At 38.3% G+C, this 25,318-nt stretch overlaps 1 protein-coding gene across 5 annotated transcripts in view; it reads right to left on the bottom strand.

Moving 5' to 3' along the window:
- rsu1 (Ras suppressor protein 1) overlaps positions 1–25,318 on the bottom strand; it is an 87,392-nt gene that overhangs the window by 27,576 nt on the left and 34,498 nt on the right. For all 5 annotated transcript variants that reach the window (XM_012964632.2, XM_012964631.3, XM_012964634.3 and 2 more), the window contains 1 exon segment: positions 8,386–8,518. In XM_012964632.2, the coding sequence (XP_012820086.2) occupies positions 8,386–8,518 (133 nt within the window).

The raw sequence follows: 25,318 nt of genomic DNA, 5'->3' as shown, positions 1-25,318 counted from the left end.
ACTGTAAATCAAATTGACACGGTATAATGATGGATAATGATGAGTGCTGGACAACAGATTGACAGCAGATTTTTTTTCTCCTTGGAAACCAGAATATACAGAGTATTAGTCAGTATGAATGAGGTAGGAGAGAGGATTTATACTAGAAGTGTACCATAACATCAATTCGGAAAAATAAGAAACATCTGAAAACCTATTGCTTTTAGTAGCAGCATTTCGCTAATAATAAGTAATGAATAATTATCACCGCTTGCCTTCTTTGCTAATGGCTTAGCAATAACCTGTTTCAATTCCTTAATACAATTATATTAATTTTGTCTATACTTAAAAACATGTCATTATTAATATTATGGCTTACAGGGGTAGTTCAACTTTAATTATCTTTTAATGATATGAAACAATCTTAGGTCTTGTTCTTCATTTTTTATGTTTTATAACTTTTGATTTATTTGCTTTTCTCTTCTGACTCCTTCCTTCTTTCAAAACTATTGCTCTGTGAGGCTACAATTTTATTGTTATTCTTACTTTTTATTCCTTAACTTCCTACTCGCCCCCTCTACTGTTCATATATCAGTCACTTTCTCAAGCCTGGTTACTAAGGTGCATTGGACCCTAGCAACCAGATAACTCCTGAAAGTCCAAACTGGAGAGTTGCAGGAAAAAAAGTTAAATAATTAAAAAAAACTACCAGTAACACAAAATGAAGACCAATTGCAAATTGTCTCAGAATGGCACTTTCTACGTCATACTAAAAGTTAACTTAAAGATGAACAACCCCTTTGCATGACTTTGCATACTGCATGACTATATAAAGGTACAAGGCCAGAGGCCGATTGCTTTTATACATATCATGGAACTCCGAGGTGGCTGCTGATATCCTCAGATTTTACACAAGTTTAAGCGAGTCATGTGAAGGAAATTACATCACAGATCATCAATTATAACTGATGACATCATCCATCAATATCATTTGCAAGTTATCTTTGTTTATCTGTATTATGTATCGTTTTTAAATCATCAATTAGGATGTGGTTATATCATTTAATAATACAAGCAAAAATGCTAATTATGTAACTACATTCATATAGTACCTGCCTTATATGCTGTGATTTATAAAGCACCAACCTATTCTGCATCATTGTATAATAAATGTTTATATAAACCAGGGATCCCCAACCTTTTTCACCCGTGAGCAACATTTAAATGGAAAAAGTGTTGGGGAGCAACACAATCATGAAAAAGGTTTCTAGGAGTAGCAATAAGAGCTATAATTGGCTACTTAATAGCCCCTATATGGACTGACAGCCTACAGAAGGCAATATACTTGGTTTTTATGCAACCAAAACGTCTCCTTACCAGAAACTCAAAAATAACCACCTGCTTTGAGGCCACTGGGAGCAACATCCAAAGGGTTGGGGAGCAACATGTTGCTCATGAGCCACTGGGTGGGGAACACTGATATAAACTATACATACACATACAACCGATACAAGAGGTAAATAGGGTCCTGTCCAATGGAAAAGTTATCCTTTGTGCCAGTATTGTTTTCCACATTTGGCAGAACAGACAGGATAAGATTTTATTGCAGTCTTTACATTCAGGCATCTACACAAATCTGCAACCCGATGTACAGCTCTGACCCAAGGCACAGAAATAATTTCCAGCAAAGGCTCTTATTTCTATAGTGCAGCAAGAAAGTCTTTCCTCCAATGAACACTCAGTCTTTTTTGAAGTTAATTCATCCCCTTTTTCCCTGGTATCTTCCTCTGTGTACAGTAATCATTTTTGCAGGCAGGTTAGCAGATATATAAACATGATACTGACAAGGTTATAGGCTCTATTTATGATGGTGCAACAGTTTTCAATGAAGAATTTACCATAGGTTCCTGGAAGAAAACAAATATCTGTAATGATGAAATGTGTGCTACTTTATACCTCCGTGCTTCTAGCCGGCCTGTGCTGGATTTGTGTAAATGTACACATAAAAACACAGCTATTCTGCTAGGTATGGATGGGTCTGTTAGATGATCTTCTTGGAAACCAAACTAAAAGAGTACATTTAAAAACTATATATATATTTATTTATTTATATGGCTCTTACGTATTTCATAGCATTTAATTTTAAATATATCTCCCCAGGAAGAGTAACATAGTAAGTTAGGTTGAAACCAGAGATAGTTTATATCATATTAAATGACCTATTGAAGAATCTCACCAAACTGGAATATACATATCAGTAAATATTGCCCTTTTACATCCTTTCCCTTGAGCCACCATTTAGTGATGGGCTGTGTGCTTCCTCAGAGATCACATGACAGGAAATAATGCAGCTCTATCTGTAACAGGAAGTAGTGTGGGTGTAAAGGGGTGGGTCTAGCATGTATGTGTGCCCTTGGTTTGTTTGTGTGCACTGTGAATTGTATGATCCTAGGAGGCGGCCCTTAGAACATAAAATGGCAGTTTTCTATTTTAGGATTACCCAATGCAACATACTACTAAGAAGTATATTTTTATGAAAACGGTTTATTTCAATCAAACAGGGTTTTACATATGAGCTGTTTTATGCAAGATATTTTTATAGAGACCTACATTGTTTTGAGGGTTTAGTTTTCCTTTAACAGAAGTCTTACCTCATTCACAATATGCCCCAGTGGAGCTTACATATTCATACAGTGTGGTCAATATTATCCAGAGACAGTTAACCTGACTGTATACTTTTGAAGTGTGGGATAGAACCAAAGAACCCAAAGGAGATCTATTTAGGTATAGAGAGAACATATAGAAAAATGGCTGCTGCTCTATGGGACAGTGTTTTTTTTTATCTTTTATCTTTTTTGTATCTTTTATGAAAAGCTAAGTGCCACTTCACGTTGAGGTGGATCCAAAGTATCCACCTGATCTTTAGTATTTTTCCTAGGAATTCCTTGCACCCCCCTAAGCCAGCACATTCACTGTGCACTATAGTGAAAGCTGAAAGTTCAGATTTGTTCATAAGAATTGTCTTTTCTAATGGCATCTGATACGAACTATCTGTGCTGCTGTATCTTATATAAATAATTAGGCAGAACCGCACAGCTTTGCTGGAATGGACTTGACCAAAGCATCAGACTCGTTTGTTTTCAATCATCAGTAGAAACTTGCTGGCTGCAATGAACAGGTCACAAACCATCTAATTCTAAAATCCTATAAAACTGGAAACTAATTGCCTAGACAAGCTCTGAATCCTGAAACGTGGGCCTTCGTTCAATGAATAACTAAAGGGGCCTGAGCAGAATGTAACATTTGTTTTATAGATTTATTTATGAGGAACTGTTCATACACTACAGGGAATGGCACTGTCAGTTTAAGGATGAAATAGAACACGAGGTTTTGGCACTTTAAACAGGTTCTATACACAAGGAGCAACAGCTGCTTCAATCTAATAGGAGTGGGGAGTTCACTAAAGCCGAATGGCATTTCCAAGAGAGCCACCAAGTGCTGGCAGTATAAGGAACTCTGCACTAAAAGTTAAATATGAAAGAGACACATGTGCTCCTGTATTTGGGGTAGTACAGCAGAGGCTGCAATAGTTTGCATCAGATAAAAGACAAAATATTTTGTGCAGTCAGTTTTCCAGTTAATTCACCATAAAGTTCAACTTTTCAGACATGATGTTTAGAGATTACAATGCAGTATTGGGCATGGATAGACGGAAACGACATGGCAGCATTATCTTTATGCTTATTCACACCAAATCCACAAGAGTGTGTCCAATAAAACACAACAAATTGTGAAGCTGAGCCTCTTGTTTTTAGCAGTTCGGCCTTATTAGATCCTGTGTTGGCTGGCTAGATATCAACGGCAAACATTAGGACTACTGTGTCTAGTTTTATGCATAAATATACCTTAGTTATAGATACTTATACATTAAGATTTTTCTTTAAAAATATATAATCAATTAAAACTTGTGTACTATCTCTAAAATAATCAAGTTACTCTTCACTAACCCCCTCCTCTCAGTATCTGTCTCTTTTTCTATTTTCATGCAGGAGAAGGAGTCAGATTTGATTGACAGTTAGTTCTAATACACCCCTTTGGGGGTATTTTTTTTTTACTAGGGGCTCGTACAGACGGCCATTTGGCCCTGCATTCCCCTGTGGTGGAGTAATCCATTCTTTGTCACGGGGCTGTACTGACACAGGCACATGTAAGCGCCGAACGCAGGTGGAATGCAACATGACACGTACATACAGAATTTGTGCCAAAGCCCCACCCCGCAAAAGACATATCAGATCTGTCAATCAAAATATGCAATATCTTGTTCCGCCTCCTGCATGAAGAGAGACAGATAATGAGGGGGGGGGGGGAATAGTGAACAGTAACTTGATTTCAGAGTTTAGAGTACAGAAATTTTAAATTAATATATTTAAAAAAAAATTATAGCTCCCCTTTAAAGGGATTGCATCAAGAACTACTGGGTATACCTCCTTTAAGGGCTTGTATAAAAAACTATTGGATATACCTTATTAAAGAGCTTGTATAAAGAGCTATTATACATTAAAAGGCTTGTCCATTCTATTTAAAAGCAATGATAGTTGCCCCTCTTTGACTTGGATTTCTAATGGCCACTATCAGAGAAAGTGATTGTAACCACTATTATATTATTATTCCCCACTGGATTCATAAGCAAGATTTGGGCTCCACTAACGGATGATCAGCGATGTGTGAGACATGGCTCAGAGAATGGGCTATTCTCCCCATAATGATGAGTGTAGCTTCACATGTAGGGATATTCCCTGCACCCTGTGTGCATTTACCTTTTTTTTTTTTTTTTTAAATACATTTATGACTCCATCTGTAAACTGACATACAAGGTGGAAGCTAATACCCTGCTTATCTTGAGGGAACGGAGACAATTATGGGCAGAACCCCACCCACTTATAATCACCAGGAATGCTGGTACTATGAAGTCTCTAGGGAATGTGTAAGTTTTCTTCTCTGAATCCAAGCAGCACAGCAGCCCTGCCCACATGTACACAATGAACCATGCCAAGAATCAATGCGATGTGCACAGAATAAGCGTTGTGCTCATGTATCATCTTCTTCAGAGCTGACAATAAAAGAGGGATATTTTCTCTACCAGGTCACCGATGCATTTCTGCATTCCCGGCGTTTCCTTTTTCTCAAACAATAAGCTGAACGTTACCATTTTTGCAGATAGCAGCAATAAAAAAAAAAGAGAATACAGTTTTATTTAAGTTAATTGATCATAAATTCCTTCCTTCTGGCAACAAGAGCTGGATTGTTCTGTTTCTGATCTGATGTTCTGCACTGCTTTCACTTAAAAAAAGGGAATTTAATGGCAGAATGAATTTTCGTACTTTATCTTTCCTCATAGAAACCCATGCAATTAGAGATTTAGAGACAGCGGAGGCTTAAAATAAAAGGTACTTAAGATCTGTGTATTCAAAAAAAAGAGAACAATTTAAATGATCAGTGCTAAAAATACTGTGCCATCTTCCCCGCGGGATCCCTTCACAATCAATAAAATAGTCGCTCTCCTCCATGCTGTCAAGTGGGTCAACTTGCATCGTCTGATCTTGCTTGGATGATTCAGTTGCATCAAAGTGGTCAATTTAGCATAAGGTTACTGACTTGTGAAGGGATTACAGCAACTTCTCCTCAGCCTGGTGATTTGCTTAATGAGAAGAATGCTTCTATGACTTCTTGTGTTCACAGAAGAATGGAAAAATGGAATCCAAGAGTCACGTTAGCCGGCCCCGTATTAAGCAAGGCAAATAGGAGAAGCTTAATATTCTTTATGCACTGCTTTTCTTGCCTCGCATCATTCAGACCCAAATCGTTACGTTGTTTTGTAATAAAACATGACACGTACTATAAATTTCCCAGTCCCTGGATGTGCAGAAATAAGAAGATGTGACCCTTGTTGCCTTCTGTACTACTGACTGATCATCACGGCCGTGCATCTCTTGTGAACTTGTTATAAACATTCTCCAGACAAGCTGTCTGATGTTAGAAAAGGCTAGAATGTATTGCCCAAACATTTTGTGCTAAGAAAACAGTTATGTAAGAAATTCACACTTTTATAGAGTCTAAAAGCTATCTTGGTATTTCCCACAATGCAGGGAATGCAACGGTAAGAAATGAGGCATCGGATGCAAGTGATTATGCTCAATAAGCTTAGTAATCTAACTCTGGTAATGTTAAAGGGGAGGGGGGGGGTGAAAAAACTCTGCAAACTTGCTTAAAATGCTGCTCTGAGCACTTATGTAATGTACTTTTGTTTCATAATCTGAACCAAGAGCACTTTTCTACTGCTAAACTAGGCACTCTGGCTCAGCAGCTATTACTTAGGTCTTCTAGGAATAACTGAGGGGGATCTCCAAAGACACATTGCTTTACATACAGCTCAGTTATGTCTTCTTGGGATTTCAGAGCTGTGCTGTGCTACATAGGGAAAGCTCTGCTTCCCTTGAGCCTAGCTAGGGATTCTCAGTTTCTATCAGCATGTCCTTCACACACAAAAGCAATGAGCTCAGGACTCCTCACATCAACAAGATAAGTGCATATTATATATGATTGATTGTCTTTTATCTAATACTGGTATTTTTATAATTTTTCTTATTTTGAAGAGGAATGGGACAAATGATTAATACTAATACTATATGTTAGTGAGGGAATACTGTAAATGGGGACTGTTGAGTTGTTTTGACCAGTAGATGGTGATGTACAGCACATGTAAGTTTCTATGTGAGTCCTGTCTGTGACCCATGCAGCATACAGCACTACAGAGCCGTATTCAAGGCAGAGGATGCAGGTGTCTATGCTCTGAAATGGAACCCAGGGACTTGCAGCAATGTATATAGCATAGAAGGCAGGGCGAAGTGAAAAAAAAATTGGGAACTGGGTCCATTGCATCCTGCTTTCCACATTTTAAACAATACCTTAAGTTAAGGATATCTTTATTGCCGTATATACTCGAATATAAGCCGAGTTTTTCAGCACCCAAAATGTGCTGAAAAAGTCACCCTCAGCTTATACTCGAGTTGGGTGCAATACAAGATACAGGGTTTTTAGGACACACAAAGCGGCTGGTTCTCCTCACTGGAAGAAGCCAGCTGTTCTGTGCAAAATCCATCCACTACCGAGAGTAGAAAAGCAGATGTTCAGATCTGTCATGTGTGTTTAACTTCAAACAATCAATAATTACCTATAATTAGTACAGTACTAAGTACAGTATTTATTTGAAATATGTCTTTATACTGGTAAACAGTATTTACCAGTTTTAGCAATACTGATCAGGTATATCCATATCATGTGATCAGCATTGCTAATACAGGTGAATACTGTTAATTATTAATTACCATAATTTAAAATTACACACATACAGTACAGTACGGCATAGAAGAAAGAAAAAAAACTCACTACCACCCTAGGCTTATACTCGAGTCAATAATTTTTTCCAGTTTTTCCAATCAGGTACCTCAGCTTATATTCGGACCGGCTTATACTCGAGTATATATGGTAAGTTTTACAATATAAAAAAATCAGAAGTAGTAAATTCAGAAAATGATATACAAATCTTAGATGATACAGCTGCTTGTCAAAGTTTCCATGGGGTAGGAAGGGGGGACGGGGAGTGGTATTTGGGTTAGAGGTTCTGACACCCCCGTTTTCCAGGTCTGTTGAGTAATTGTTATTCTAGGTGGGTCCTAATGATTTCAGGTAGGTGGTGAGTCCCCAGGCCCCAGGATGGCGCCAAGCCTTCCACAGTGAATTATTTCAGGATCTATGTAGTACAGTATTTGGTGTCTAGTCTGTAAATGATTCGTTGTGTGTATAAAAGAGGAGTCTATGGTCACTGTGTTAGCCAGACAAAGAGTAGAAAGCATCTGTAATCTTACATACACCCTATGTGGGTTTACATAATGGCTCCATTTGTGGAGAATGAAACTTTCCATGTTTTGCTCTCCAACCAACCTGTAACCTGTAACTAACCAAGGAGATGAAAAAAGCAGTATGGGTATGGGATGCCTTACCCTGAAACCTGTTATTAAGAAAGTTCACAATTATGGGAAGGCCATCTCCCACAGAGACCATTTTAAGAAAATTAATAAAACAGCACCTTGTACTTGATGGTAACTAAGCTGCATGAATCCATATTGGTGGTAAAACAATCCTACTGGGTTTATTTTATGTTTAAATGATATTTAGCAGACTTAAGGTCTGGAGATCCAAATTATGGATCCAGCAAACGCCAGGTTCCAAGTATTCTGGATCAAAGACCCTATACTTGTACCTAATACACACAGAAAAATATACACACATGACTTTCCTTCCAGGCGTCTCTACTTAAAAGACGTGTTTTTATGCAATAAAACTTACTATTTGTAGGTTTCTGAGCGGATATATTCAAAGACATGAGACACTCCCACTTGGAACTGATCAGCAATTGGCGTGACCCAAGGATTGTTCTCAGCTTTAAACACCTGCTTCTGCCCTGTGAGATCCAAATTGCCTGCAAGAAACAAAAAAAAAAGCCATTTACATTTAGCCACTTGTGTGGGTAACCAGAAAACCTGACATTTTGATAAATTAAATAGTTTACATTTTTTTCCTATAGTTTTTTCTGTGAAATGTAAAGCTCCCTGGAAGGAATAAAATCAATCCATGGATGCAATTACAATGAGTCACTCCTAGTCTGTCAATGCTCTACATTTTTAAAACACAATCTAGAAATTATTTAGAAGAAAACAACCAAGTTTGGAAAAGATACAACAGACTGGGAACATATCACTTGCCAAGAATAAGCTGGAACGTTCCTTTCAGATTTCTGCATTCATCAGTTTGCTTTCTAATTGTCACCAATATTTCTACTACTGTACTTAAATGGGAAGTTCACCTTTGCACGATATTTCTTTTTCTTTGCCTATAGCCAAATAAACTGAAGGTATTACTATAGCCTAATCATACTAGAAGTGACTACAGAAGTAGGTAACATATTTAATTTATGGGAAGTCAAACAGGGGAATCCTGCAGGAAACCTGACACATTTATTCATGGAGATCAATGTCAAAGTGACTGCTCTGAGCCGTACAACACCATTTGATTTTATAGGGTCTTAAAGTTCAATAGCAAAGCAGGGAGGTTAACCACAGATGTGGAACCTATTATATAGAATGCTTGGAACTTGTGGTTTTCCAGATAAGGAGTCTTTCCAAAATTTGGATCACCATACCTTAAGTCTACCAAAAAAATCATTTAAACATTAAATAAACCCAATAGGGTTTTTTTTTTCTCTGTAATAAAACAGTACCTTGTACTTGATCCCAACTAAGATATAATGAATCCTTATTGGAGGCAAAACAACCTATTGGCTTTATGTAATGTTTAAGGAGTCTTATCAAAATTTGGATCTCCATACCTTATTTTTAGAAAATTTAAGTTATGGAGATCCAAATTACCGGTTTGGGGGCACTGGGAGCAACATCCAAGGGGTTGGTGAGCAACTTGTTGCCCCCGAGGCACTGGTTGGGGATCACTGCTACAGGTGTGCAGGTGGATTGAGGTCAGGACTTAAACTGCCTTCAGGGGCCTAAAGAAACAGGAAAGTGCCTTCCCCAAACTGTTGCCACAGGAAGCACAAAATTGTTCCTGTTATGTAACAGCCCCTGTGTTGGCAATGATAGGATTGGCTTAAATAAACAATTCCAATAATTAAAGGGCTATCCACATAGGGGGGAATTCACAAAAGTGGTGATATTGAGACAAAATAAAAGTGGAGATAGATTTGTGGGATTTTCCACCTAATTCACAAACCTCTATCTCCACTTTTGTGAATTTGTCTTTTAAGCAGACAGTTTTCAGATTTTGTCATTTTCCCAACGTTTTTTTTATGAATCTGCCTTTAGCTCTTAGTAAATTAGTCGGTGCCATCAAACCCAGCCCCAAATCTACATGAGCCTTGGAATAAGGATTTTACCAGCAGGATTTTGCATTTCATATGCCAATTCACTTTGGGGGCATTTCCTGAGGGGTAATTTTAGTTTGCACAGGGAAACTATACATCATTTTTTTCAGGACAATGTATAATTTTTTTTCTATATTTCTGTGTAATTCCACTTCTGTAACAAGATTTAAAGGTCTAAATACCTTCTTCTCTAGCCCCTACTCATTACTGGGCAGCAGCAATCCAGCCCGGGGGGGGGTGGTAGAGTAGAGCAGGAACTGACTGCCTGTGACATCGCTAAGCCCCGCCCACCCTATGCACACTCACTGCACTTTAAGTAGCTCTGCTGAAGTCTATCAGGGCCAGGGCCCCAGCCACATACTGAAGAGTGAAGAGTCTAAACCGGAAGCGGCATAAGGTCTGGGTAGGGCACAGTTTTCAAGCAGTTATGGACATAATTGAACCCAAAGATATTAAAATAAAAGCACTTACTTCTATTTTACATAGTTTAGTGCATTGTTAAAATGTATGGTATATGTCCCCTTTAAAGAGGGGGCACTGCTGCTAAAACTAAAATTTTGCCTGGGAGGCTTTAATTTTCCTTTAAATAAAAATGAATATATTCACTCAAAATGTTATTATTGCCCCATTCATTAAGCTGAAACTAGCATAACAATGCAAATGTAGGTAAAAAACTTTTTTATATAAAACATATCAATTCAACTTTTTGTTTAATCAGTGTTTTACTTGCTTATAAAATGTCAATGAGGCTTTTTACCCACCCCCCCCCGGGGCTCACTTATCAACTTTCTCAGAGAATGTTGATAAATGGAGGATTCATTCTCCCTACTTATTAAACAGTCCCCCTAGTTATATAGGTCTTGAGCAAACAGCAGGCTTCTCAGTTAGGATACACCAACTGCCACTATGTAGCAAATAAAAAACATCCTATAAGTGGGAGGAGGTAGGATAGCCTAGGGGTAGGGAGACCGCCCTGTGACGACGGGGTTGCAGGTTCAATTCCCTCCTCCGGGGTCCGCCTCGTGACTGCCCTGGGCACGGTCACATAACCTTCCAACGTAAGGATATCAGCCTTTAGAAATAGGCTGGTGGAGCGATGTCCAGATTTTTTTTCAGTGGCTGCATTTACATTTTCCACAAATCCTCTCTTTGCATTTTCAAGGGAATTGTGCTGTCTATGGCAGCTGAAAGCAACTGTCACAGGAAAAATCCGTTTCTTATCACTGGCAATAAGAAGCCAATCGATAGGTGAGCTGAGCTGCAGCACAGGGACAATGTGCAAGTGCATTTTAGGGTTATTTTTGGGAATTTGATTAGGATATACAGTGGTGTGAAAAACTATTTGCCCCCTTCCTGATTTCTTATTCTTTTGCATGTTTGTCACACAAAATGTTTCTGATCATCAAACACATTTAACTATTAGTCAAAGATAACACAAGAAAATACAAAATGCAGTTTTTAAATGAGGGTTTTTATTATTTAGGGAGAAAAAAAATCCAAACCTACATGGCCCTGTGTGAAAAAGTAATTGCCCCCTGAACCTAATAACTGGTTGGGCCACCCTTAGCAGCAATAACTGCAATAAAGCGTTTGCGATAACTTGCAACAAGTCTTTTACAGCGCTCTGGAGGAATTTTGGCCCACTCATCTTTGCAGAATTGTTGTAATTCAGCTTTATTTAAGGTTTTTCTAGCATGAACTGCCTTTTTAAGCTCATGCCACAACATCTCAATAGGATTCAGGTCAGGACTTTGACTAGGCCACTCCAAAGTCTTCATTTTGTTTTTCTTCAGCCATTCAGATGGATTTGCTGGTGTGTTTTGGGTCATTGTCCTGCTGCAGCACCCAAGATCGCTTTAGCTTGAGTTGACGAACAGATGGCCGGACATTCTCCTTCAGGATTTTTTGGTAGACAGTAGAATTCATGGTTACATCTATCACAGCAAGCCTTCCAGGTCCTGAAGCAGCAAAACAACCCCAGACTATCACACTAGCACCACCATATTTTACTGTTGGTATGATGTTCTTTTTCTGAAATGCTGTGTTACTTTTACGCCAGATGAAACGGGACACGCACCTTCCAAAAAGTTCAACTTTTGTCTCGTCGGTCCACAAGATATTTTCTCAAAAGTCTTGCCAATCATTGAGATGTTTTTTAGCAAAATTGAGACAAGCTTTAATGTTCTTTTTGCTTAAAAGTGGTTTGCGCCTTGGAAATCTGCCATGCAGGCCATTTTTGCCCAGTCTCTTTCTTATGGTGGAGTCGTGAACACTGACCTTAATTGAGGCAAGTGAGGCCTGCAGTTCTTTAGATGTTGTCCTGGGGTCTTTTGTGGCCTCTCGGATGAGTTGTCTCTGCGCTCTTGGGGTAATTTTGGTCGGCCGGCCATTCCTGGGAAGGTTCACCACTGTTCCATGTTTTTGCCATTTGTGGATAATGGCTCTCACTGTGGTTCGCTGGAGTCCCAAAGCTTTAGAAATGGCTTTATAACCTTTACCAGACTGATAGATCTCAATTACTTTTGTTCTCATTTGTTCCTCAATTTCTTTGGATCTTGGCATGATGTCTAGCTTTTGAGGTGCTTTTGGTCTACTTCTCTGTGTCAGGTAGCTCCTATTTAAGTGATTTCTTGATTGAAACAGGTGTGGCAGTAGTCAGGCCTGGGGGTGACTACAGAAATTGAACTCAGGTGTGATAAACCACAGTTAAGTTATTTTTTAACAAGGGGGGCAATCACTTTTTCACACAGGGCCATGTAGATTTGGAGTTTTTTTTCTCCCTTAATAACGTAAACCTTCATTTAAAAACTGCATTTTGTGTTCAATTATGTTATCTTTGACTAATAGTTAATGGTTTTTGATGAGCAGAAACATTTAAGTGTGACAAACATGCAAAAGAATAAGAAATCAGGAAGGGGGCAAATAGTTTTTCACACCACTGTATGGAAATAATCATAGAACAGAATCTACACTGGGGAGGTGATAGGAGAGTAATGGAGATATTCCCTGAGCCGTATAATAGTGCCCAGATGGTATGTAATACAGGCGATATCCTGTGAGCGCTATCTGTTATCCCCTGCTGGTATATGGTACAGGAGATTCACCCTACTTCTATGCATTATCAGTAACTCTTCAGCCAGAATATAGTTCAGCAGGGGGTACGCTAACCATTTAGCTGTTTTGTCTAGACAACTGCCCCAGTATTGAGTATGTTGCAGGCTACACTGATTCCCAAGCAGCCACGGCTCATGTATCTAAATGGATTACTAATGAACTCTGAGCAGCGAATTGCCTTTGCATCTTTATACAAAATGAATAATAAAGTGGTCAGGTTCCATTTGCCAAAACACTGTCCAGTCAGGGGTCGCAACACAAACTGGGCAAATGTTAAATACATTTATTTCCATTAATTCCTAATAGTGCCGGGCAGCCCTGGGTATTGCAGGGTTAAACGGAGAGCAAATTAAACACATTGATGGGGGGAATTCACAAAATTTGAGAAAAATATTGAAGATAGATTTGTGGGATTTTCCACTTAATTCACAAACCTCTATCTCCACTTTTGTGAATTTGTCTTTTAAGCAGACAGTTTTCAGAGTTTGTCATTTTCCCTATGTTTTTTTTATGAATTTGCCTTTAGCTCTTAGTAAATTAGTCGGTGCCATCAAACCCAGCCCCAAATCTACATGAGCCTTGGAATAAGGATTTTACCAGCAGGATTTTGCATTTCATATGCCATTTCACTTTGGGGGCATTTCCTGAGGGGTAATTTTAGTTTGCACAGGGAAACTATACATCATTTTTTTCTATATTTCTGTGTAATTCCACTTCTGTAACAAGATTTAAGAGTCTAAATACCTTATTCTCTAGCCCCTACTCATTACTGGGCAGCAGCAATCCGGCACGGGGGGAGGGGAGCGAGTAGAGCAGGAACTGACTGCCTGTGACATCGCTAAGCCCCGCCCACTCTATGCATATTCACTGCACTTTAAGTAGCTCTGCTGAAGTCTATCAGGGCCAGGGCCCCAGCCACATACTGAAGAGTGAAGAGTCTAAACCGGAAGCGGCATAAGGTCTGGGTAGAGCACAGTTTTCAAGCAGTTATGGACATAATTGAACCCAAAGGTATTAAAATAAAAGCACTTACTTCTATTTTACATTATTTTACATGGTTTAGTGCATTGTTAAAATTTATGGTATATGTCCCCTTTAAAGGGCATGTCAACCCCAAAAATAATTTTTTGCATAATGAAAGAAAACATAATTCTAAGCAACTTTCCAATATGAAATAATTAAAAATTTGTAGCGCTTTAAACGTTATTTGTAAGTGTAATTGCTATTGAAAGCGGCATTTGCTGAACTCCTGGTTGTTACATTTTAAACAATGTTGCAAAGGTCAGTCTCCTCCAGCGAGTCAGGTCTGTCAGGCTGCTGCCTTGTGTTACACTGTTTCACCAGTCTGAGCCCCCAGGGCAGGGAATAGAAAGGGACAGGCAAGCACTGCTTGTAATAGCAATTATATATACAAATAACTCACAAACCATTACAAACTTGTAATAAATGTATATTGCAAAGCTGCTTAGAATTTTGGTTTCTTTTATTAGGCAAAAAATTATATTTTGAGTTGCCTTGTCCTTTAAAGAGGGGGCACTGCTGCTAAAACTAAAATTTTGCCTGGGAGGCTTTAATTTTCCTTTAAATAAAAATGAATATATTCACTCAAAATGTTATTATTGCCCCATTCATTAAGCTAAAACTAGCATAACAATGCAAATGTGAGGGAAACATTTTTTTTTTATATAAAACATATCAATTCAACTTTTTGTTTAATCAGTGTTTTACTTGCTTATAAAATGTCAATGAGGCTTTTTGCCCTCCCCCCCCCCCCCCGGGGCTCACTTATCAACTTTCTCAGAGAATGTTGATAAATGGAGGATTCATTCTCCCTACTTATTAAACAGTCCCCCTAGTTATATAGGTCTTGAGCAAACAGCAGGCTTCTCAGTTAGGATACACCAACTGCCACTATGTAGCAAATAAAAAACATCCTATAAGTGGGAGGAGGTAGGATAGCCTAGGGGTAGGGAGACCGCCCTGTGACGACGGGGTTGCAGGTTCAATTCCCTCCTCCGGGGTCCGCCTCGTGACTGCCCTGGGCACGGTCACATAACCTTCCAACGTAAGGATATCAGCCTTTAGAAATAGGCTGGTGGAGCGATGTCCAGATTTTTTTTCAGTGGCTGCATTTACATTTTCCACAAATCCTCTCTTTGCATTTTTAAGGGAATTGTGCTGTCTATGGCAGCTGAAAGCAACTGTCACAGGAAAAATCCGTTTCTTATTACTGGCAATAAGAAGCCAATTGATAGGTGAGCTGAGCTGCAGCACAGGGACAATGTGCAAGTGCATTTTAGGGTTATTTTTGGGAATTTGATTAGGATATACAGTGGTGTGAAAAACTATTTGCCCCCTTCCTGATTTCTTATTCTTTTGCATGTTTGTCACACAAAATGTTTCTGATCATCAAACACATTTAACTATTAGTAATTAATTTGATTAGGATATATGGAAATAATCATAGAACAGAATCTACACTGGGGAGCTGATAGGAGAGTAATGGAGATATTCCCTGAGCCGTATAAAAGTGCCCAGATGGTATGTAATACAGGCGATATCCTGTGAGCGCTATCTGTTATCCCCTGCTGGTATATGGTACAGGAGATTCACCCTACTTCTATGCATTATCAGTAACTCTTCAGCCAGAATATAGTTCAGCAGGGGGTACGCTAACCATTTAGCTGTTTTGTCTAGACAACTGCCCCAGTATTGAGTATGTTGCAGGCTACACTGATTCCCAAGCAGCCACGGCTCATGTATCTAAATGGATTACTAATGAACTCTGAGCAGCGAATTGCCTTTGCATCTTTATACAAAATGAACATTAAAGTGGTCAGGTTCCATTTGCCAAAACACTGTCCAGTCAGGGGTCGCAACACAAACTGGGCAAATGTTAAATACATTTATTCCCATTCATTCCTAATAGTGCAGGGCAGCCCTGGGTATTGCAGGGTTAAACTGAGAGCAAATTAAACACATTGATGGGGGGAATTCACAAAATTTGAGAAAAATATTGAAGATAGATTTGTGGGATTTTCCACTTAATTCACAAACCTCTATCTCCACTTTTGTGAATTTGTATTTTAAGCAGACAGTTTTCAGAGTTTGTCATTTTCCCTATGTTTTTTTTATGAATTTGCATTTAGCTCTTAGTAAATTTGTCGGTGCCATCAAACCCAGCCCCAAATCTACATGAGCCTTGGAATAAGGATTTTACCAGCAGGATTTTGCATTTCATATGCCATTTCACTTTGGGGGCATTTCCTGAGGGGTAATTTTAGTTTGCACAGGGAAACTATACATCATCTTTTTCAGGACAATCTATCATTTTTTTTCTATATTTCTGTGTAATTCCACTTCTGTAACAAGATTTAAGGGTCTAAATACCTTCTTCTCTAGCCCCTACTCATTACTGGGCAGCAGCAATCCGGCCCCCACCCCAACATGCCCGGTGAATAGAGCTCCAACTAGGGGATTAGGGACCACTTTTTATCCAGTGCCCTGTTGGGGGCCGGTCCAACCCTGTACCCCAATATCCCAGTTTGGGTGCCAGTGTGCATGTGCTGTTGCCTGATCCCCAAGATGGCTGCTGGGAACAGGTTGGGGCCAATGCTGTCAGGCAGCTCTGTAGTTCAGGACATGCTATGGGGGCACAGATAAGTTGCGGAAAGTGTCAGTGAAGTGATTAAAGAGGGGGCACTGCTGCTGCTAAAACTAAAAATTTTCCTGGGAGGCTTTACTTTTCCTTTTAATAAAAATGTTTACAATATATTCACTCAAAATGTTATTATTGCCTCATTGATTAAGCTAAAATTTGCATAATTATGTAAATGTGAGGTAAAAACTTTTTATATATATAAATAATATATATTATAAAAGTAAAAACTTTTTAGGTATAAATTTAACTTTTTTTAATCAGTGTTTTACTTGTTTATATAATGTTAATGAGGCTTTTTGCACCTATTGTTCTAGGGTTAGACAGAAACTTGTCCCCTAACAATAGTCTGCTAATCCCCATTAATATGTTAATGATCCCCCAATGGGGCCCCTACCTTAGGTTTGAAATGGAGACTGGGTGAAACAAAACAAAACAGCTTAGAATTGATCTAACAGTTACACTTACTCCATTTTGAAAATGTCGTTAAAATGTCGTATAAATGTCGTTTAAATGACAAATTCACAAAAGTGTCTGTAAAATGTCTTTCTTTCAGCAAAAACGGAAAAGTGGTGGTTGAGTTGGAATTTAGGCGGATTTCTGTTTGTGAATCTGGAGAAAGTGTTTTCCGCCAGTTTTTCCACCACTTTTACTCCTAAAAAGGGCTACCTCCACTTTTTGTGAATTCCCCCCATAGTATTGGCCATATAGCTGCCATCTGCTTAATGAGAATTCAATATTTGAAATCCACAATGTTCTTTAGCCACTGTTTGCCAGCCTCGTTCATCACGGATTCTGAGCTGCTCATATTAACTGCACATGGATGTACTATGTCCTGACTGATATTAAATGTGAATTCATGCTAACACAGTACAAAATCAGTGAAATTGACAATCTCAGCCGCAAAGCAAAAGTGATAGGAATTATCCTTTCAGCTATCATGCAATACATGTTTTTATCACTCCTTTCTAGTGATGTACATTCCCACAATGAGGTTAGTGAGTATTTCTAGTCAATGTCTATATTTACACACTTAAGAATGAATACAGCTGCAGGGATTTGATTAGCTACAGAAGGGGACTTAATCCAAAGCACTGTGACAATTTATGAGATTAATAGGGGCTTCTCATCAAAGGGATATGCATCACTCAGCAGAACCAAATGAAACACAATCATTGGCAGCGTATGCCCAGCTCAGAGAAATCACTCTCGCAGAAGTGGAAAGAAATCAACTCTCAATAAGTGATTTTTAGCAGCAGACTGGTAACAGGCAACAGATGTGCATTAATAAATGTGTCTTCCCACGCATGATACAAATGTCACTGCGCTGCAGGTACCATGGCGTCTGTTACAGCACTCGCAGAAGGGAGCGAGCGCACACCTGATTCACTCGTTTTTTTACAGGAATCAGAAAGACGGTTTTGCCACCCTTGACTAAACATTTTAGGTAAACATCTTAAACATGAATTCAGATATAATTTTTATAAAGCCAGATGGTGCAGGTATGGGATCTGTTATCTGGAAACCAGTTATCCAGAAAACTCCAAAATACGTAAAGGCCATCGCCCATAGACCCCGTTTTAATCACATTTTTAAAAATAATGTCCTTTTCTCTTTAATAATAAAACTGCACCTTGTACTTAATCCCAACTAAGATATAATTAATCCTTATTGGAGCCAAAACAATCCTATTGGGTTTCATTGTTGTTTAAATAGTTTTTTAGTAGACTAATAGGCTTATTTATCAGTTTTCGAGTTTGCGAATCTGAGTTTGTTTTTCTAAATCGAATAAACTTGCATATCGAATGGTCTCTTATTCATTAATAAGGAAAACTTGTTTGAATAAAAACCTCAAATATCTAAAATTTTTTGAGAATATGAGTAGTGATGAGCGAATCTGTCCCATTTTGCTTCGCCATAAAATTCGCGAAACGGCAAGAAAATTTGTGATTTCTTTTTGTTGGCCGCGTCTATTTTTTTGTCGCCCTCTCTTTTTTGACGCGATCGTGGGCAATTTGACACGACCGCGGGCAACCCAATGCACTTTTTCTGACGCCGACCAATTTGACGTGCGACAAAAAAAAATTCTGCACAACAAATTTTTCCACAACTAAGTTTCATTGAAGTTTCGCAAAACAATTCGCCAATGGCAAAATGCGGAAATTCGCTGCGAATCCATGCCTGGCGAAACAATTCGCTCATCACTAATTATGAGCTCTACAAACTTGAGTTTTAGAATATGGCTTGACTTTGCCTATGACAACCCCCATTGAAACACTCAAGCTTTGACATGGAGAATTTTTACATTTGAGATTTTGTGTTACTAAATACCAGAGTTTTCGAACCATAACTTGAATTTAAATTTTTTAAGTACAAAACAACTCGAATCAAGAAAAAAAATTGTACAATGTACGTTGTTCAATGGTTTCTTAACAAACTTCCAATTTAAAATGCAATTAAATGAATTAGCCTGTAATAGCTGGTAACTTATAGGGCAATGTATATTCATAATATTGTGGCCGTACCCTCATTTGCAAAATATAAGGATATAATAAGTCAACAAAGAGTTCCATGGTCATATAGAGGTACGAGGCTGAAGGACGATCACTTTTAAACAGGTCATGGAACACCAAGGTGACTTCTAAAATCCTTATTTCTTACAATGGGGGTACATTACTATTTAGTGAGGGATGTGACAGAAATGACATCACTAAACACCATTTATAAGGATATAATTTACAGGCTCTTGTGTATTATATCCTGATAATAATAATAATAATAAGAAACATATCACTACATACTATTTAAATGACTAAACTCCACTTATTGAGGTAAATGTTAGTGACACAAACAATTTCCCACAGCAAACATTCAATACTGGGGCAATGCACTAAACTCCTAGTGGGTAGGAAGGTAAATGCAGAGACAATCAGCACAACAAATCCATCTACAGGGTGAATAGTTTTTCTACTAGAATGGTAAGGCACAAAGGTCCCACTGCAACATTAACTGTGACCCCCCGGGAGTCCTAACAGAATGAGAAGTATTGTGCTAATATGTTTGGGTTATTGCATGATCTTTCTTTCCCAATCTTCTAACCAGTATCCATTGATCAGTACGCTCAATGAGCAGAATACAGATATGTTAAGAAAAAACAAATAAGCCATAGTATTTATAAAGAAACCCCCGACAGGGGAGAGTATTCTGTACAATTCATATAGCTATACTGTACAGACATAGAATAGAAATACCTGTGCAGACACTCTCCCTTTCAAGTCAGGTTCCCTTAATACTAAAACTAAAAATCAATATAGAACAGGCTGCTATCCCTGGCCTATTATGGCAGAATTATTCTAACACAACAGTTAGACATTAAGAATATTAATAACAATAGGGAATTTTTAACAAACTTTGCTTTTTTCTCTTAATCGGTACGTATACAAAAGCAGAACTTATTGAGAGACAGATCATTTAACCCTCTACTTTGGATATACAGGTATGGGACCCCTTATCCAGAAAGCTTCTAATTATGGGAAGGCCATCTCCTATAGACACTTGTAGATTGTAAGCTCTTTTGGGCAGGGCTCTCTTCCCCTTTTGTATCGGTTATTGAATGCTTTATATGTTACTCTGTATGTCCAATGTATGAAACCCACTTATTGTACAGCGCTGTGGAATAAGTTGGCGTTTTATAAATAAATGTTAATAATAATAATAATAATAATAATTTTAATCAACTTATTTCAGTTTTTAAAATAGATTTTTTTTCCTCTGTAATAATTATCCAGTAATAAAAAGGCACTTTAATTTGCCTAGGAGCAGTAACCCATAGAAACCAATAAGATGTTGGCTTTTAAATCAGGTGACTAGTAAATGCTTCCTGCTGATTGGTCGCTATGGGTTACTGTTCCTGGGCAAACTTATGGGTATGTTTACTAAGAATGGAAATGAATATCACTGGTGATATTGCCTACAAAACGTGGTTTCTTACGATATTATTCCAAAAACTGTAGGTCCCCAGCATTCTGGATAACAGGTCCTTATACTTGCATTTGTGGGAGCAACTCTCATGCCTCCAACAGAACAGCACTATTTTTTATCCCCACTAATGTGGGTAGAATGCAGCTCCCACAAGTAATTTGGCAGATCCTACTTAAATGGTATGTATAAATATTATATATATGGCCAGCCAGGAGTCTAACCTGTTTAAGGAGCAACAGCATAATGTCCAACTCTGCTTCTAAAAGTTGATGCAAAATATATTGTATAAAGATAATCTGTTAAATACATCAGTTAATTGGAATACAGTATTACTTAAAACCACTGACAATAATGGCTTTGACAATCCGTCATGATCCAAAGTGACAGGTTAAAGTAAAATATTAAAGTCTTTGCACATCGGCGGCAGAAAACTACAAATCCCACCATCCTCAGTCAGCCAATAACATCCCCTGGTTCTACTGAGCAGTATGAATAACGCATTTCACCCTCTAGCACTAAATGCTCTACGCCTCAGTGGTTCTGCTTGAAACCATCTGCTTTATTAGTGAGTTCGGAAGCAGGGATCAGGCAGTGTGCGGCCAGATTAAGCACAGCGACAGGGAGCCCAATAAGTTGAAAGCCCGTTAGTATTAAATGAAGCTAGCTGGATACTGCTCACTATTCAGCGCCAATGGCAGGAGCGCCGGAGAGACACTGCTCTGTGATTAGCAGTCACCTCTTGGGCAGCGCTGCCATAAACATATAAATCACTCACAGTCTTGTTGTGCAATTGCAAATTGGATTTTGCGTTTATTGCTCAGCACAGAAAAAGTCTTTCTTTCCAAAGTCATATGAAGTGTTCTGCCTCAGAGCAAACACAATCTGTATTACAGACAGGAATGATCAATTAAAGATTTGCACACAAAGGAATGTAATTGCTCAACTTTATACTGGTCAGCGCATGACTGCCAACCCCCCAGGTAAAGGGACACATTCTGCCGCTTCTCCTAAACACTAACATAAGGTTTGTTTATATGTCTAATCCTCTATAAACATATATATATACTGTAGGGTTGCCACCTCTCCTGCCTTGGAACACCAGGCAGGGAGGCGTGTCATGACATCCTGGGGGTGGGACTATGGCATGGCGATTGGCCAATTGCCATATCAATCTTCGTGATTCCTGCCCGGTTTTCCAAACTGGGAAAACCGGACAGGTAGTTTTGACCCGGACAGCCCTACAGAAAACTAGGCTGTATGGGTCAAAACTGGACAGGTGGCAACCCTAATCTACAGGCATGAAATCCATTACATGGAATCCAGAAAGTTGCCAATATACGGCAAGCCCATCTCCCACTGATTCCATCTCAACCAAATAATTCCAATCTTTAAAAATTATTTCCTTTTTCTCTGTAATAATAAAACAGTACCTTGTACTTGATCCCAACTAAGATATAATTAATCCTTATTGGAGGCAAAGCAATCCTATTGGGTTTAATTAATGTTTAAATGATTTTTCTGTAGACTTAAGGTATGAAGATCCAAATTATGGAAAGATCCCTTATCTGGAAAACCCTAGGTCCCGAGCAGTCTGGATAGCAGGTCCCATACCTTAATAGACATACCTAAAGCGTCAAGAGACAAATAATCCTGCAGGCTTATATTCATAGGAGCAGAGATGTCCAAGAGAAATAAAAAATATTTTAAATATTCAGGACAAATAACTTATGTTACCCCCCCCATGCTAAGTTCATAAATTGTTTTATCCAATATTAAAATCACAATACATGTAGATTTAGTTTACATAGATACACACTGACTTGGTAGTCTGGCTTACAACCTCAAGGTGCATGGAGTTGTTATTATTCTCTGTTTATATAGCAAAACTCTATAGCCACAAAAATCACGTGACCCTTTAAAAATCAAAAAACATTTTTTTAAGAAATTCAAATTTATAATTTTTTTATTATTGTGATTTTCTCCAACTGCAACCAAAATGTAAATTTGAATAGATTTGTCCCTTACAGACTAAGGCCCCTGTTGCGCACGCGCTCATACTCACAGGTTAATTTTATCAGCAGCTAATTATCCTGGCTCTATGTATTTATGGAGTGTGGGAGGAAACCAGTGTCCACAGAGAAATCCCACGCACACACAGAAAGAACATACAAACTCCTTAAAGGGATTCTGTCAAGATTTTCTTGAAGTAGTTCTTAATCCCCACATAAAGCAATACATATATTTATTTTTAGTTGTAATATTGGTGTGTAGGATCACACATATCAGTACATTGTGCCTGAGCTTTCAGAAGGAGCCAGCGCTACACACTGAACCTGTTTTGACAGTTATTGTTTCTCTATTCAATGTTGTTGGGAAGAGTTGTGGGGTCCTGGTTCTGTATCTCCTGCTTGCTTGCTATTCTCATATCTACCAGTAGGTGGCACATGGGACCATTTATAGCAATGCCAACAATTTCTAAATTTGTTTTGCTCACTACAATGCTAAAATGTATACTCAGCCTCTGGGTATCCTGTTTTTTTTGAAGGGCAAGGGCAATCTAAGATGTCAGGAATCATTGCCCCTCACTGTAATCAATGGGTTATGGCACAAGGGGAGATTTGGTGTCCGTGTTTTTGCGGGCAATAAAACATATCAAATTGAATAATGGCCACAAAAAGCAGGAGAAGTTAATTTTGGCAGTTAAGCGTTTAAAGAAATTCTCAAGGTATTCATCCAGGGTATTCTTGGATTTGTTGCCTGCAAATAGTGCCATCATCCTAAGGCTGATTTTTCCACAGAGCGGTTCAGTCGCCTGTGATAATCGCGCAGCCATCGCATTGCTTCGGTATTCCGAAATCACGCAAAGTTTCTTTCCGAAGCTGCGGGGGGGGCACCATTCTAATTTGCAGTGCTGCAGTACAGAGAGACTGAAGTTAATCAGTGCACAAGTTACATCGCTGAGGGCATCTGGGGAACTCAGAAAATAACAAACCTTATGTCAAATTTAAAAAATGAATATAAAAAAAATCTGTTTGCTTATTTGCAAAATGGATTTTAGCGCAAGATTGTGCTGGAGGAACGCCATTAACTGATATTTTGAAAACTAAAAAAACATGTTTTTCCATAACTGTATTCCTTTAAATACTGTCCTATTCCTTTGAATCCCTGGACTCCCAAATTTGGAACTGATCCCAACCTGAGCATCTACGAAGAGTATGTTGCTAAGACTGATCAAAGGCCATTAAAAGAACTTCAATATTGATGGTCAGATCCAATGACAACAAACCTTTCAATTCTTCAGCACACAAACATTTATTGTGTCTAGCTAACCGGGGCTGCAACAATTTAACCTTTACGCAGAAATGTGTTATTTATAAAAAAAAAAAAAAATAAACACAAGGACACAATAGATGCCCAAAAGATCAAATTTATAAATTAAGTATATTATTTGTACTTCAATTTATTTCTTTTATATTTCTATATCTCTAGCATATTATTTAGAAATTGCTCATTCAAACTAGATCCTACCCGACAGTGCTTACAGTGTTACTTCCCTATCACATAAAAAACGAATGAATCCAAGGTTTTGGAGTGCTCCAAAGAATCCCACACTTGACATAGATACCCAAACCCAATATCCCACTGCTGCAAGGATACAAGTCTAGACACTGCCTCCTTAGACCAAGGACATGTGCAAACCTGATGTGCTAATCTGCTTGTATAGGTCAGCATTACTATCAGAGACACTGTTCACTGAAACAGACTCTGCGGGGAGGGATAGTTACCCTTTAATTAGTCTGATGTGTGTAAATGTTTTTAAAGGGGAAGGTTTTATTGCAATGAATTAAAATGTACATTTTAGTATTATTGCTTTATCTGTCACTGAGGGGGAGAATAAGAGAGAATTCCACTGTGGCCTATATAGAGAGTCTTTTTGTACATATGTGCAAACTTGGCAGCGGCCAGTTGTAATATTGTCATTAATTAAAATTTAAGATCAAATTTTTCCATTATTAAAGAAAATCATGGCAAAAAATGTGATCTTGAATGTATTAAAGTTTCAGACTTTAAAACTTAAGAAGGTAAAACCGGTCTGTCGAGAATTCTATAGGAGTCAATGGGAAGAATAACTTCAGCACTCATTTTGAATTTTTTTTTAAAGACATTCGAACTTTGGCAGAACATGAATGGGACAATTATTATTTCCATCCCATGATTACCCCATGGGAGTTTTCCCTAAATAAACCAAATAAAGCCAAACAGGAATTTCCATTTATTATCATTAAGACTATATGCAGTACTTTTCATGTTAGTGACCATTTGAGTAAAATACAGCTTAGCTTCAATTTTATTTACTGTTATTTTCACTTATTCTTTGCAGAAACTTTCCCTCCAGTTTAATTAAGCTGAAGCACAACTCTGTTGCCAAGCAGCTTTTTTTGTAGTCACATTTAATTTACTGTGCATATTAAATAATCTGGGGAATTCCTTTATTCTCATCACCTTCCAGCCTGTGTGTTCCCCTTCACAGCAATCACCTTAGCAGTAATGTCAATCACCCATTCCATAGGTTTCACAATAACAGTTCTGTCACT

This window comes from Xenopus tropicalis, chromosome 6 (assembly GCF_000004195.4).
Source record: "Xenopus tropicalis strain Nigerian chromosome 6, UCB_Xtro_10.0, whole genome shotgun sequence".
NCBI lineage: Eukaryota > Metazoa > Chordata > Amphibia > Anura > Pipidae > Xenopus > Xenopus tropicalis.
This window is presented reverse-complemented; position numbering and strand designations above follow the sequence as displayed.